General features: G+C 39.8%; 1 protein-coding gene across 1 annotated transcript in view; it reads left to right on the forward strand.

The window, feature by feature from the left end:
- The window catches only part of b3galnt2 (beta-1,3-N-acetylgalactosaminyltransferase 2), a 49,190-nt gene extending 37,042 nt beyond the window's left edge, over nt 1–12,148 (forward strand). Inside the window, exons 7-12 of the mRNA XM_028820871.2 lie at nt 2,766–2,844; nt 5,338–5,521; nt 5,956–6,081; nt 6,309–6,468; nt 6,746–6,802; nt 11,208–12,148. Coding sequence (XP_028676704.1) covers nt 2,766–2,844; nt 5,338–5,521; nt 5,956–6,081; nt 6,309–6,468; nt 6,746–6,802; nt 11,208–11,351 — 750 coding nt within the window. The 3' untranslated portion in view covers nt 11,352–12,148. The remainder of the gene's footprint in view (nt 1–2,765; nt 2,845–5,337; nt 5,522–5,955; nt 6,082–6,308; nt 6,469–6,745; nt 6,803–11,207) is intronic.
- The last annotated feature ends 1,726 nt before the right edge of the window (nt 12,149–13,874 follow it).

Genomic DNA, 13,874 nt, shown 5'->3' on the forward strand with positions numbered 1-13,874 from the left:
CCCATTTCACAAACAACAGTCATAATTAAGTACTTCTCCGATGTAAGAATAAAGCCCAGTGCATAGTTGTGTTACTACTAGTATGAAGTTCAGCTGAGCTATTATACAACCTGACTTTCACATATTGTAATCTGGATTATGGTACATTACAAAAGTGTTTTCATTTTATTTCAGATATAATGTGTTTTAACAAGTTGAGAGTAAACAAGTGTAATGATGTAGGTGGAGGTGTGTGCTATGGCCTGATGTGTGTTCAGGGGTTCTTGTCTTTTGTTTAAACTGTCCAATACGGTAGAGAGTCCGCTTCCTAGCCAGTAGTTGTGTGGTTAAATGACGTGTATGTTGCCTTCCTTCAATCAGCATGGAAAATACATTAGCATATTAAATACAGAGAAGTCGGAGTACCAGAAGTACTGGAAACTAAGGAGTCGGAGTCGAAGAATTTATCTACTGATTCCACAGCCCTGTATGTTACACTATTTAATTTACAATAGTGGCTGAGTAAAATGTTTAATGCTGTGTTTTCAGGCAGAACAGAGATAAAAAGTTTGACATAACACAACTCGATGGTCACCAGTTCTGTTCAATTGCAAACAATGTCCAAAATGTCCATTTTTCATAGTTTGTTGTTGTACAGCATTGGTCACTTTTGGCTTCTGTTATGAAAAGCTTTTTCTCTCTCTCTATTCTGCATGAAAACATGAAATAAAAATGTTTCTCTGCACCCACTACAAACTACATGGGACTGGTAACATGGCATTCCTTTAATCTGACTCAGGGTAGTGGGGTCCTGGGGGACCCCCTGTCGCTGCAGGTTTTTGTTCCAAACAGGTTCTGTTTTTAATTGAACTCCTGGGCTAATTAAGTGAACTGATATTTCCCAAGTTCTGGTTTAGGGAGCACTATATTAATTAGAAAACTAAGTTTACTAAACAAAAAAAAAATTTATTACAATGTACCAAGCACTTATATAGGAGTAATGTGTTTTTTTTTTTTTTTTTTGTACAGTATTTTCATCTTGATTTTCATTCTACTTTTCAAGGTGTTCTAATTGTTTAATTAATCCATTATTTACTAATTAGTGGCTCTGACTCTAAAGTAGTTGCAGCCTTTGATTATTCAGTGTGTTGTTTGCCAGCGTGTCTGACCTGCTTGTTTTAAATTAAATTAAATTAAGATGCAACGAAGGGGGAAAAACTGCACAGAGAAAAGGCAAAGTATAATGAAATCAACAAAAGAGAGTTAAGCATTTAAATCTATAGCAAAAGCAGAAATATTTATAAATGTCTTATAAATGTAAAAATAATGCTGCTATGCTTTTCTGAATGTCGAATAAAAGAAAACAAAATACCAGCTAATTAAATGAGATGAGTGCTATCAGATGTTGTCACTGATTAGGAATCTGGTTGGAACAAAAACCTGCAGCCACAGGGGGTCCCCAGGGCCGAGTTTGAGAAACACTGGACAGAGTACTGGCTCATGGCTCCTAATTGGAAGATTGATGACCCCTCCTGCCTTAGAAAGACAAACACTTTTGGCGTCCTGGACGGACTCTTCTCTTTATAAAATTTAGTGCTCGCTCCACTAGATTTGGAGACCCTTTTTATCCTCTGATTGTAAGGCTACTTTCTTAATGGAATCAACCACGTAAAAAAGTGACAACATGGCTTTTTGTTTTGAACACATTTTAATAAATTGTGTAGAAGTATTCCCACAGTTAAATATAACAAAAGTAGTAAAAACACATTTGTCACAAAGTGAATTGAATGTCATGGGATCGACTTGGATGCAGTCCTCAATTGAGAATACGTCGACTGAAGGACAGGACAGTTCAGTCCTGGTGTAGACACTAAAGGATAGGAGAGCAGACCGTTTTTAATTGAGTGGGATTATTCAGGTAATGTTTTTCAAATGTACAAATGCAATCGTAATGCAATGGCAAATGCCAAATAACTGACAGACTTGATTTAAAAGTTGTGTTATTACAAAAGCAGAGGTTTCCTTGCCTTTTAATTTGCCATAAGTGCTCTGATGTAGGAGAAAGTGTTTGTGAGTATTTTTTGGAGAACAAGCATAAAGAGGCCTGTTTACAATTTAACTTACAAATCACGTCTTCATCCAATGTCACCTGAAACCTTTTCTTAATTCAGTTAAAAGAATGAACTACATGGTTTATAATGACACTGTAAATTGTTTAATTTGAAAGTAAGCAATCATTTAAAAATGTTTGTTTGAGTTGTGCTAAACCAAAGTATTCTGAATAATCTCACTGGCTCAAGTGTTTAATATGTGGGTTCTGATTTTTAGCATTGGTTTTCTACAGTGACTGAAAAGAAAATGTTAATGAATAGATTAAGTTCTGTATGTGCACATGTCAGTACATTTCTCATACTTCACAATGATCTCGTATCATTCACAATCCCCCCGTGTCCCCACTTAGTGTTTCATTGGGAAAAACAGACCCTGCGGAGTATCCAGGGGGCAGCAGGGACTTGCTTCTCATCTTCTTCTTGTTGTACATCTGAGGATGTGTGTATGAACTCGAGTCAAGCATAACATTCAATATTTTGTGTATAAAAATGATCCTGTGTTTCTTTTTTGGTTCATCAGTGGGTAAGGTATGTATGTGACAAGTGTTACTTCAGTATTTGTTTGGCCCATTATAATAAAAACAACTTTTATTGTAATTGTACTAATTAGAATTTCAAATCAAATGTGATTAAGGAATTGAATCCAATGTAACTCTTGATTCCTCTGTCTGCCAGTTAGAAGAAGGCATTTTACCCCACAGAAGTACACAGGGTGTCCCCGGTCTGGCTGGTGGGTTCACTTACACCATCTATGGTAAGTGAGCAACTCCGGCTGTGTACTGAAAGATACCATTTTAATGTTAAATGGTTTAGATGAATGCATTTATCATCTGTGGCAGAGGTGTCAAGTGCAAATTCAACTTTTTTATTTATTCAAAGTTAAGAGTAACCCTTTATGCTGGAGTATGAAATCTGAAGACCATAAAATGCCATTTGTATAACTAAAGTAGCCTGTTCAAACACTGTAGGGCAGGAGTGTGCTGCCAGGCCATTTATCTTATTCAGATATGTAAGAAAAGAGTAAACTGTTAGAGTGGTGGTGTGTGTTTTGGGAGGTTAAAGGTCCTGTCTTTTGACTACCAGAAATAACCCGCTGACCATGTATATATTTAACCAAACACTCCACATCAAACCTCTGAGGCAACAAGGTGTAACTGCTTGTAAAAGGAGCCTTAGCAAAAGTGCAATGGGCCATCCAAAAGTGAGGGACGGAGGTTAAGTGCACATGTTGTCTCTGTTTTGGCTTGAACGGCGATCTCTCTGGAGGTTCCCTTGGCCGTATCCAGCCATCCAGGGAGATTTCTTTTTGGGATTGGTGCAGATACAGCTGTCTCCCTTTTATTATGTTTATCTAAGGTCGCAAACCAGGAGGGGTTTTCACCCCCCACTCCTCCAAGGCAGTTGGGCTAAAAACATTGCAACTGGAACAAAGGGCAGCAACTGTCTAATCATCGCTTGAAAGAACATTCTTGAGTGGCACTGATTTTCAGAGCTTTGGAAGGTTGGCAGAATGAGAACACAGCCTGGCCCATTCAGATAATGGAGAAAATGAGGGGTTGTTTAGAATTGCACTTCTTGTTACACCATTACTTTATACACCCTAGCTCTTTTTTTATTTAACATTTTTATAGTTGTTGCTTAATTAAATTTTACCAGCGTAGGGTGCTGTGATTCATGGGTCAGATTTTGCCATTTTTAGTCAGATTTTTACATGAATAAGGGCCGGGTCACCATAGTGACTCCGTTAACCATCTGCAGGTAAACGTTGACATATTTGGACTGATGTCATTTTTGGCAAAAGAAACGAAAATGACACTTAGGACTTTGTTCTGGTATTGATGATTGTGAGTGTTGGCTGCACATTGAAACCCATGAAAGTTTTATTATACTGTAAAAAGCTTAATGCATTTGAACTGAGCTATAAATGAGTTTTGTATTCCGTGTGTAACTGTGAGGTCTCGACTGGCATTGCCTCCGCGTCTTGCTGCTTTTCTGCACTGTGTACCTGTGGCATTGCTGCTTTGTCGGCCACGCTTACCAGAAGCCTGGCTGTTCCTTGTCCCTGTACACAGTAAGACTGACACTTTGATGAGCAGGAATGTTTTCATGTATTGTTTGTTATATTTTGGCAGGGTAAATCACTTGCTCAGGGCCGAGGCAGAGGTGGGAACTGAACTAGCAGTCTTGTAGTTTGAAGCCCAGTGCTGTCAGCCACTGCAGCATTAGATTTGTTATTTTAACAGGCATCCAGTATTTAAAAAAAAAATATATATATATATATATATATATATATATATAATATATATATATATTAAAATACAGTAAAGGGTTAGTTAGCAAGGACACTCCTCTTTGACATCTGGCCATTTCTACTAATTTGCAAGTTCTAGGATACATGACAGAGGGACAGGCCTCAGATAAAGCCTCGCTGCTGTGGCTCCTGTCTGAGTTAGGCTGTCAGGAGAGTTTTCCTTCTTGTAAACCCACAACTTATTAATATTTATTCTGACATTCATTTTGGATTGTGCATTTTTAAATAAGATACAATTAATGGACATGATATGATTTTTGCTCTTTAGATGCATCATTCTTTGAATTTGCAAAAGGAGCAATGCAGTGGCTGAACAGATGTTCGTTATCTTGGGACATTCGATAGATCTTTATTTGTCCCCAGGGGGCAATCTGGCTTTTTACAGAAGCTCTTTAAATAAATACATAAATATATAGATAAATCAATAATCACATGCACTACTCCATATCCTATTCAACATACAACACATCACCACCCTCCAGTCCCATGATTAGTGGGCATAGCTACCTTGCTTCAAAAATTGTTTTTCTCACCTGAAAAAATCTCAAAAACATATAAATAGACAAATTTGGCCTGTCATGGAAAATTGAACAATTGAGGAAAATCCATCAGAAAAAGGTTCAGATGATAATGTACCCAAAAAGTACCGGTACAAATGATGCAGCCTCTCCTCCAGGGGCTTGTTTTATTAACAGCAGACTGCAGGATGACATTGATGTGTCCTGGAATGTGGGAGAAACTGAAAAGTAGCCTGGTTAATGTCCGTCTCTAATTTGTTTTGAGTTTGTTTCAGTTTGCACTTTTATCATTAAACATTTAGCATATCATCATCATCCTCACATCTCATTTTCTGCAGCCCTTTTCATTGCAGATCATTTGCCAGCATTTTCTAAATTAATCCAGAGAGAAGCAAATCAAGTTTGAAATATTTTTCAGAAGCTGAATCCTTGGTCCAGATGCTGGCCGGACGCCCAGACAGACTAAAGAAACATTCTGCTGAACGGAGAGAAGCAGACACCCTGCTCATGGAGGAGAGCCGAGCTCACCAGGACATTGTGTTCGTTGATGTGGTGGACACCTACAGAAATGTGCCTTCAAAGCTGCTGCACTTTTACAAATGGTATGAACAACTGCTGGTTAGGAATTCACATAGTAACGAGAAATCATCTCTTTTTATGTATCTTCGTTTCATCACAACGTTGATAAAAAACCTCATTTGTTTCATCCTTGCCTTTCTATTTTTTCTCCCCATAATAAAGTTCCGTGCCCTGTTCTCTGTGTGCCTCTTTTGTCAGCAGGTCATCTTCTTTCTGTCCAGCTGCTTCCTGGGTTTTGGTGCACAATTTGCCAGATTGAGATGCCTTACCTTTCTGTTTTTTGATATAATTTTTCACTTAAAATGGGCTACTAAATCTAAAATGCCACAAGGGCACAGTCTTATGAAGTAATAGGCGAGCCCTTCTCCATCTTTCTAACTGGCACTAGTTTCTAATTCTTTGTTCTTGAGTTCACTCATGGAATTTCTCTAAGTGTGCCTTTCTCTTCCATTTAAAGGTCTATTGAAAATGCAGATTTTGAGCTGCTTTTGAAGACAGACGATGATTGTTATGTAGATATGGATGCCATGTTTGAAAAGATAAGGCGCAAACGTTTGAAGAGGCGAAACTTTTGGTGGGGAAAGTGAGTTCACTTTTTTGTCAGCCCAACACTTTTGTGTAAAAACCTTTAAACTTTGGATTTTCTGTCAGAAAGATGTACGCCCTGGTAGCCACTTCAAAAGTCAAATTTAAAATTGGCAACCAAGATTCCTGTCCTCCTTAGCCAGTGGTAGTTTTGGAGCAGTTGCTTCTACTGTTAGGTGTATTTTTTAATTATTCATCAGTCTTTTGTTTTTGTTTTGTTTTTAGTTTTCGTCAGAGTTGGGCAGTTGATCGTACAGGAAAATGGCAGGAGTTGGAATATGCAAGTCCTGCCTACCCAGCATTCGCATGTGGCTCTGGTTATGTTGCTTCTAAGGATCTCGTTCAGTGGTTAGCAGACAACGCCAAGCAGCTGAAAGCGTACCAGGTATCATGGAGGACCCATTGCATGCAGTGTGTACATTAGTGAGGTGGAATTCCTTTTAGTTTGCCTTGAAAAATCAGAAATGGAGCCTAATGGCTGTGTCAACAAGAAATGTGTACAACTGACCACCATGCTTTAAATCTGTTTTCAGTGGAAGCATCCCCCTTATAATACTGGTAAATGTTCTTCAAAGTAATGTGCATGTGCAGGGGTCTTTGTTACTCCGGCCTTGGTGTTTCTTTGTCCTCCTTCCTTAATCACATTTGTTTTATAAATGTAGGGAGAAGATGTCAGTATGGGCATATGGCTGGCAGCTGTTGGACCACAAAAATTTCAGGTTGAACTTGAATTTCTTCTTTGTTTTTGTCTTGAAGTTTAAGAAATGTGTGAGTATTCACAGCAATGGTTTATTAATAAATGGAAAATAGTATGAAAGATTAAACTAGTGCTGGGCGGTAGACTGGTTCTTACCAAAAACTGTTTTTTACTGCCTAAACGATGTTCGAGATGTGGTGCAGCGGGAAACTGTGTAAGTGGGGACCTTTTCAGTGCTGCACCACTAAACACGCATACAACGGAGTACATGCGGTAGTACAGGTATTGGAACGGTGAAAATGGACAGAGAACATTCTAAAACTGAAGCTGTAGCAGACGATAAAGTAGAACATGATAACACAGAAGAACTTTTGCCGAAAAAAGGAGCCGTGTCTGTTGTCTGGAGATACTTTGGTTTTAAAAGGTAGGATGTGAACCATTATGTTCAAATGTGTGACTGCTGTTTCTACAGTACTGGATAATACTGCAAGCCAAGTTTAACTTGTTTTATTTTTTATCAATACTGTGTAATGTACCTGGGTACTGTGTAATAGTGTGATGACGTTGAATTTATTCTCAACATTTCTACTTTATTCTCGTCATTTATTTCGAGATTAAAGTCAACATGTTACTACCTTTTGCCTTCAAACCAGCATCAATTCTTATAGGTACACTTGCACAAAGTCAGGGATTTTGTAGGATTATAGTCAGGTGTATGATCAACCAGTTCTACCAAACAGGTGCTAATGATCATCAATGTCACACGTAGGTTGAAACAGTCATTAACTGAAACAGAAACAGCTGTGTAGGAGGCTTAAAACTGGGTGAGGAACAGCCAAACTCTGCTACCAAGGTGAGGTTGTGGAAGACAGTTTCATGTCATGGCAAGATTGAGCACAGCAACAAGACACAAGGTAGTTATACTGCATCAACAAGGTCTCTCCCAGACAAAGATTTCAAAGCAGACTGGGGTTTCAAGATGTGCTGTTCGAGCTCTTTTGAAGAAGCACAAAGAAACGTGCAATGTTGAGGATCGTAGACGCAGTGGTCGGCCAAGGAAACTTAGTGCAGCAGATGAAAGACACATCAAGCTTTTTACCCTTCAAAATCGGAAGATGTCCAGCAGTGCCATCAGCTCAGAACTGGCAGAAACCAGTGGGACCCAGGTACACCCATCTACTGTCCGGAGAAGTTTGGCCAGAAGTGGTCTTCATGGAAGAGTTGCAGCCAAAAAGCCACAACTCCGACGTGGAAACAAAGCCAAGTGACTCAAGTATGCACGAAAACATAGGAACTGGGGTGCAGAAAAAAGGCAGCAGGTGCTCTGGACTGATGAGCAAAATTTGAAATATTTGGCTGTAGCAGAAGGCAGTTTGTTTGTCGAAGGACTGGAGAGCGGTACAATAATGAGTGTCTGCAGGCAACAGTGAAGCATGGTGGAGGTTCCTTGAACGTTTGGGGCTGCATTTCTGCAAATGGAGTTAGAGATTTGGTCAGGATTAATGGTGTTCTCAATGCTGAGAAATACAGGCTGATACGTATCCATCATGCAATACCATCAGGGAGGTGTATGATTGGCCCCAAATTTATTCTGCAACAGGACAACGACCCCAAATGTACAGCCAAAGTCATTAAGAACTATCTTCGGCGTAAAGAAGAACAAGAAGTCCTGGAAGTGATGGTATGGCCCCCAAAGAGCCCTGATCTCAACATCATACAGTGTGTCTGGGATTACATGAAGAGACAGAAGGATGTGAGGAAGCCTACATCCACAGAAGATCTGTGGTTAGTTTTCCAAGATGTTTGGAACAACCTACCAGCCGAGTTCCTTCAAAAACTGTGTGCAAGTGTACCTAGAAGAATTGATGCTGTTTTGAAGGCAAAGGGTGGTCACACCAAATATTGATTTGATTTAGATTTCTCTTTTGTTCATTCACTGCATTTTGTTGATGAAAATAAGATGATTAACACTTCTATTTTTGAAAGCATTCTTTGTTTACAGCATTTTTTCACACCTGCCTAAAACTTTTGCACAGTACTGTATTTTATTATTTATTAGTTTAAATATTATGCAGTTTAATGATGGTAAAGTTGTTTAAAAAGTCACTTTAACGTGTCACTGGACAGAGATTGTTAACAAACATTTTTTGTAAACCAACTATACTTTGTTTACTATTTATTCCTTTTCTAAGACATGTTCAGTGCAGTACAACGTTTGACAAGCACCTCTGGATATTTTATGAAGTCTAAATGCCTCTTTGGATGGTTGAAAATACAGTGCATCTGGAAAGTATTCACAGCGCATCACTTTTTGCACATTTTGTTACGTTACAGCCTTATTCCAAAATGGATTAAATTCATTTTTTCCTCAGAATTCTACACACAACACCCCATAATGACAACGTGAAAAAAGTTTACTTGAGGTTTTTGCAAATTTATTAAAAATAAAAAAATTGAGAAAGCACATGTACATAAGTATTCACAGCCTTTGCCATGAAGCTCAAAACTGAGCTCAGGTGCATCCTGTTTCCCCTGATCATCCCTGAGATGTTTCTGCAGCTTAATTGGAGTCCACCTGTGGTAAATTCAGTTGATTGGACATGATTTGGAAAGGCACACACCTGTCTATATAAGGTCCCACAGTTGACAGTTCATGTCAGAGCACAAACCAAGCATGAAGTCAAAGGAATTGTCTGTAGACCTCCGAGACAGGATTGTCGTGAGGCACAAATCTGGGGAAGGTTACAGAAAAATTTCTGCTGCTTTGAAGGTCCCAATGAGCACAGTGGCCTCCATCATCCATAAGTGGAAGAAGTTTGAAACCACCAGGACTCTTCCTAGAGCTGGCTGGCCATCTAAACTGAGTGATCGGGGGAGAAGGGCCTTAGTCAGGGAGGTGACCAAGAAACCGATGGTCACTCTGTCAGAGCTCTAGAGGTCCTCTGTGGAGAGAGGAGAACCTTCCAGAAGGACAACCATCTCTGCAGCAATCCACCAATCAGGCCTGTATGGTAGAGTGGCCAGACGGAAGCCACTCCTTAGTAAAAGGCACATGGCAGCCCGCCTGGAGTTTGCCAAAAGGCACCTGAAGGACTCTCAGACCATGAGAAAGAAAATTCTCTGGTCTGATGAGACAAAGATTGAACTCTGTGGTGTGAATGGCAGGCGTCACGTTTGGAGGAAACCAGGCACCACTCATCACCAGGCCAACACCATCCCTACAGTGAAGCATGGTGGTGGCAGCATCATGCTGTGGGGATGTTTTTCAGCGGCAGGACCTGGAAGACTAGTCAGGATAAAAGGAAAGATGACTGCAGCAATGTACAGAGACATCCTGGATGAAAACCTGCTCCAGAGCGCTCTTGACCTCAGACTGGGGTGACGGTTCATCTTTCAGCAGGACAACGACCCTAAGCACACAGCCAAGATATCAAAGGAGTGGCTTCAGGACAACTCTGTGAATGTCCTTGAGTGCCCCAGCCAGAGTCCAGACTTGAATCCGATTGAACATCTCTGGAGAGATCTTAAAATGGCTGTGCACCAACGCTTCCCATCCAACCTGATGGAGCTTGAGAGGTGCTGCAAAGACGAATGGGCGAAACTGGCCAAGGACAGGTGTGCCAAGCTTGTGGCATCATATTCAACAAGACTTGAGGCTGTAATTGCTGCCAAAGGTGCATCGACAAAGTATTGAGCAAAGGCTGTGAATACTTACGTACATGTGATTTCTCAGTTTTATTTGTAATAAATTTGCAAAAACCTCAAGTAAACTTTTTTCACGTTGTCATTATGGGGTGTTGTGTGTAGAATTCTGAGGAAAAAAATGAATTTAATCCGTTTTGGAATAAGGCTGTAACATAACAAAAGGTGGAAAAAGTGATGTGCTGTGAATACTTTCCGGATGCACTGTATGTTGTCAAAATTTTAGTTTAAGTTGTTTGCAAACTTTGTTTAGTAAAGAGTTTCTATATTTTGACTGCATCTGTCATGCAGTGTGATTCCTTCTCTTCGTTAGTGCCACCCCCTTGAATACTATCACTTTATGAGGCCATGCCATCCTGCATTAATACTTGTGTGCACATTTAAACATTTTTTGTACAATGTACAATTCTCATGACAGTGGAATAGGTTATTCTTAGTTATTACTTAGCAGTAATTGCAGTGGAAAATGTGGTTAACATCCACTCATGCATGGGAAAAAAATACCATCCAATACCATGAAACCGGTATAATTTTGAAAAATACCGTGATACAGAATTTTGGTCATACCGCCCAGCACTAGATTAAACCAAAAAAAGTTCATTCTATAATTGTGTTTGCTGTAGCTGTGCTGTCAGTTGCCTGGAGTTTTAATAGTCAGTTAGTCGGTCAGTCATCGTCCTACACATTTCCATTCTGATTTTGCTTCCCTTCTCCCCCCTCCTTAGGACAGTGGCTGGCTCTGTGAAAAGGAGTGTCGAGCAGACATGCTGTCTTCCCCACAGTACTCGGCCAAGGAGCTGGTGGAGCTGTGGAATCGCAGGGTGTCCTGTGGAAACCCTTGTGGCTGCAAAGATGATCTAGAAGACTGATCCTGTGCTAGCTCAGCAGTGTAGAAAGAGAACCCAAACGTCAAACGGTCTTCAAGGACTGATTTCTCCATGGAATTCATGAACTTGATATTCCTTTCTTAGGGAGGGCTCGGCCATCCTGAAGCCTACGTCAGAGAGTTCAAACTGCAGGACTGCACTGATGGTTGGCTGGGTGGTAAGTAGGCAAAGCTCGCCATTTAAGGCCGAGAACAGCTCAACGGAGAATAAATATTTGAAGGCCAAATCAACACATGCTGGGTTACAAAGATGTTCAAGTGGTGTGGGTTTGAGGCTGTGCTTTTCTCTTTGTTTTTAATAACTTGACTTCTTAAGGGATGCTTTGTGGAGTGCAGACATTTTTAGGATTTGTCTTCAGCTGGGGAGTCCCGAGTCCTACGGCACACCTCAGATACTCCTGATCAGATCGCACATGGCTGGTGTATGCAGCGTTGTGTTTATGATCTCCCTCCAATGAAAAACAACTTCAATGCTGAGAGCACTTTGGTGGTCTGTACAAGATCAGTCACTTAGATGTACAACATTAGTAATGTTGTTCGATTTCTGATTCATGAGAAAGCAGTAAAAGCTTTCCTTGTGCAGTCCTATTGAAAATTACTGTTTATAAATAAGATCTCCATCCTCTACTAGGACTTTTTAACTTTTTATACTGTACCTCACTCAATGTTCAAACAACATGCATGTTGCTTGTGCCATTTCTGACAATTACACTGCTAAGTCCATGTGTGTCTGAAAAGACAAGTTATTAGAAATTAAACAGGGTGCCTGTATTACTCTACGCAAACCTGGCAAACCAAAGATATTTAAATACTGTGGGGTCCTGAAAATAAAGTGTTAAAGGCCCAGAAGTTAGAAACCTCACGTTCCAGATCACTCTTTTGTTCTGTACAGAGCCAAGAAAGCACAAAGAAAAATGCAATAAATATTAAATAGCTAAGTGTTGTGCTGCACTTCTGGGAAATAAACTATTCAAAAGAACACCTTTTTTAATAAGCTGCATCGGGGCTCTTATTTGATCCTGGGGCACCAACCCAGCCCCACAAACCCCAAAAGAATCTTTAAAGCCTTTGTCTTCAACACCAAACTGTTACAAATTGTACATTTCATTAGAAAATTAATTTTGCACAAATTTGGACCCCTCCAGTGTGCTAAATATTGACTCGCAGGTTTAGATTTCTGCATGTGAACGTCTCTGCTGTTTAGTTTTATACTCGATTACCAGAGGCAGCGCTGAACTTCAAATAAGAAGGCTTAGCCAGTTCTATCCAAGTTAATGAATGAATGCACTTTTGAGTATTTTGAAAATTTCTACAGTTATCACAAGTTTTATTAAACTGTAAATATTGGGAATCCATTTGATTGCATTTTTCTCCACTAAAACAAAAGATGTTTGGCATGGATAACAGGAATTGCTCTTTAAGTCCGCTACATGAATAAGTTGTGTGTTTGGTAAAAGCCCAGGATGTTTTGATGAGGTTGACACTTTTTAGGGTACAAAAGGAAGTGAATTGTCTCTTGCACTTTATTTCTTTCTCTATATGCAGTGTACTGCTTGAAGGACTCCTGGCCACCTCTCACTTTCACAATCGTGTTGGGCACCCAACTCCCGTAGCCTGAATATGCTGCATATTAAAGGGGTTTAAGTGAACCTCCAGCCCATGTGGTGGGCCCGCTGTTCTGTCAAACGTGTGTTTTAGGGTACACTTTACCTATTTATTTGGATACAGATGGCAGTGTGCTGAGTGAATGTAGAGGTTAGTGAACAGATGACTTTGTGGTATTATCCTTCTGTACAAAAATCAGCACTGTTTTTATTAAACTAAAAACTGTTGATAATGTGCACAGATAAACGCTCGTCCGTTTCAATGCACCATCCCATTATAAATGTATAATTTTGTATTCTTTCTGTTGTAGGTGACTGCAGATTTTAAATGGCTGTTCAGGTTTCTATTGAGCATACCATGTAATGTTTTTATGTACAGCAAGTAGCATATATTTTTGGTTAGATTCAGCCAGCGTGCTCAGTAAGCTTTACAGAAGAGGCAAGTGACTGTGTGTGTGTTTGTAATGAAGCTTTCAAAAATCCAAATCCAAGTCTGTCCAAACTGAGCTTCCGCCGTAGACACTGCCCTCTCAATGCAGTCCGACTGCAATTCAGACAAATGAAATCAACGGTGCCTTATATTGTGACTTTGAAAATCAGTGCAAATAAAATCAATCAATTGATCGATCCAGACGTGTTTGCTGTGTGTGCACATACTTGTGTCTTGGCTAGTGATATCTATCACAACATATACTGTATAATCGGAATTATTCTAATATTCTGAGGCTACATCTATATTTTTAAAAGGTTTTTAGTAACTAATGAAATTCTATAATTTAATAACATTTATTTCACCAGTACTGTATTTCCCTTCTAGCAGGTCCTAGGAGGCTGAGGTAATGTAGTGTTAAACGGTCAGCAGGGTCTGAACCAAAAGCGACTCTGCCTAGAAATGCGGTTCT

This window comes from Erpetoichthys calabaricus, chromosome 15 (assembly GCF_900747795.2).
Source record: "Erpetoichthys calabaricus chromosome 15, fErpCal1.3, whole genome shotgun sequence".
In the NCBI taxonomy this organism is placed as follows: Eukaryota; Metazoa; Chordata; class Cladistia; order Polypteriformes; family Polypteridae; genus Erpetoichthys; species Erpetoichthys calabaricus.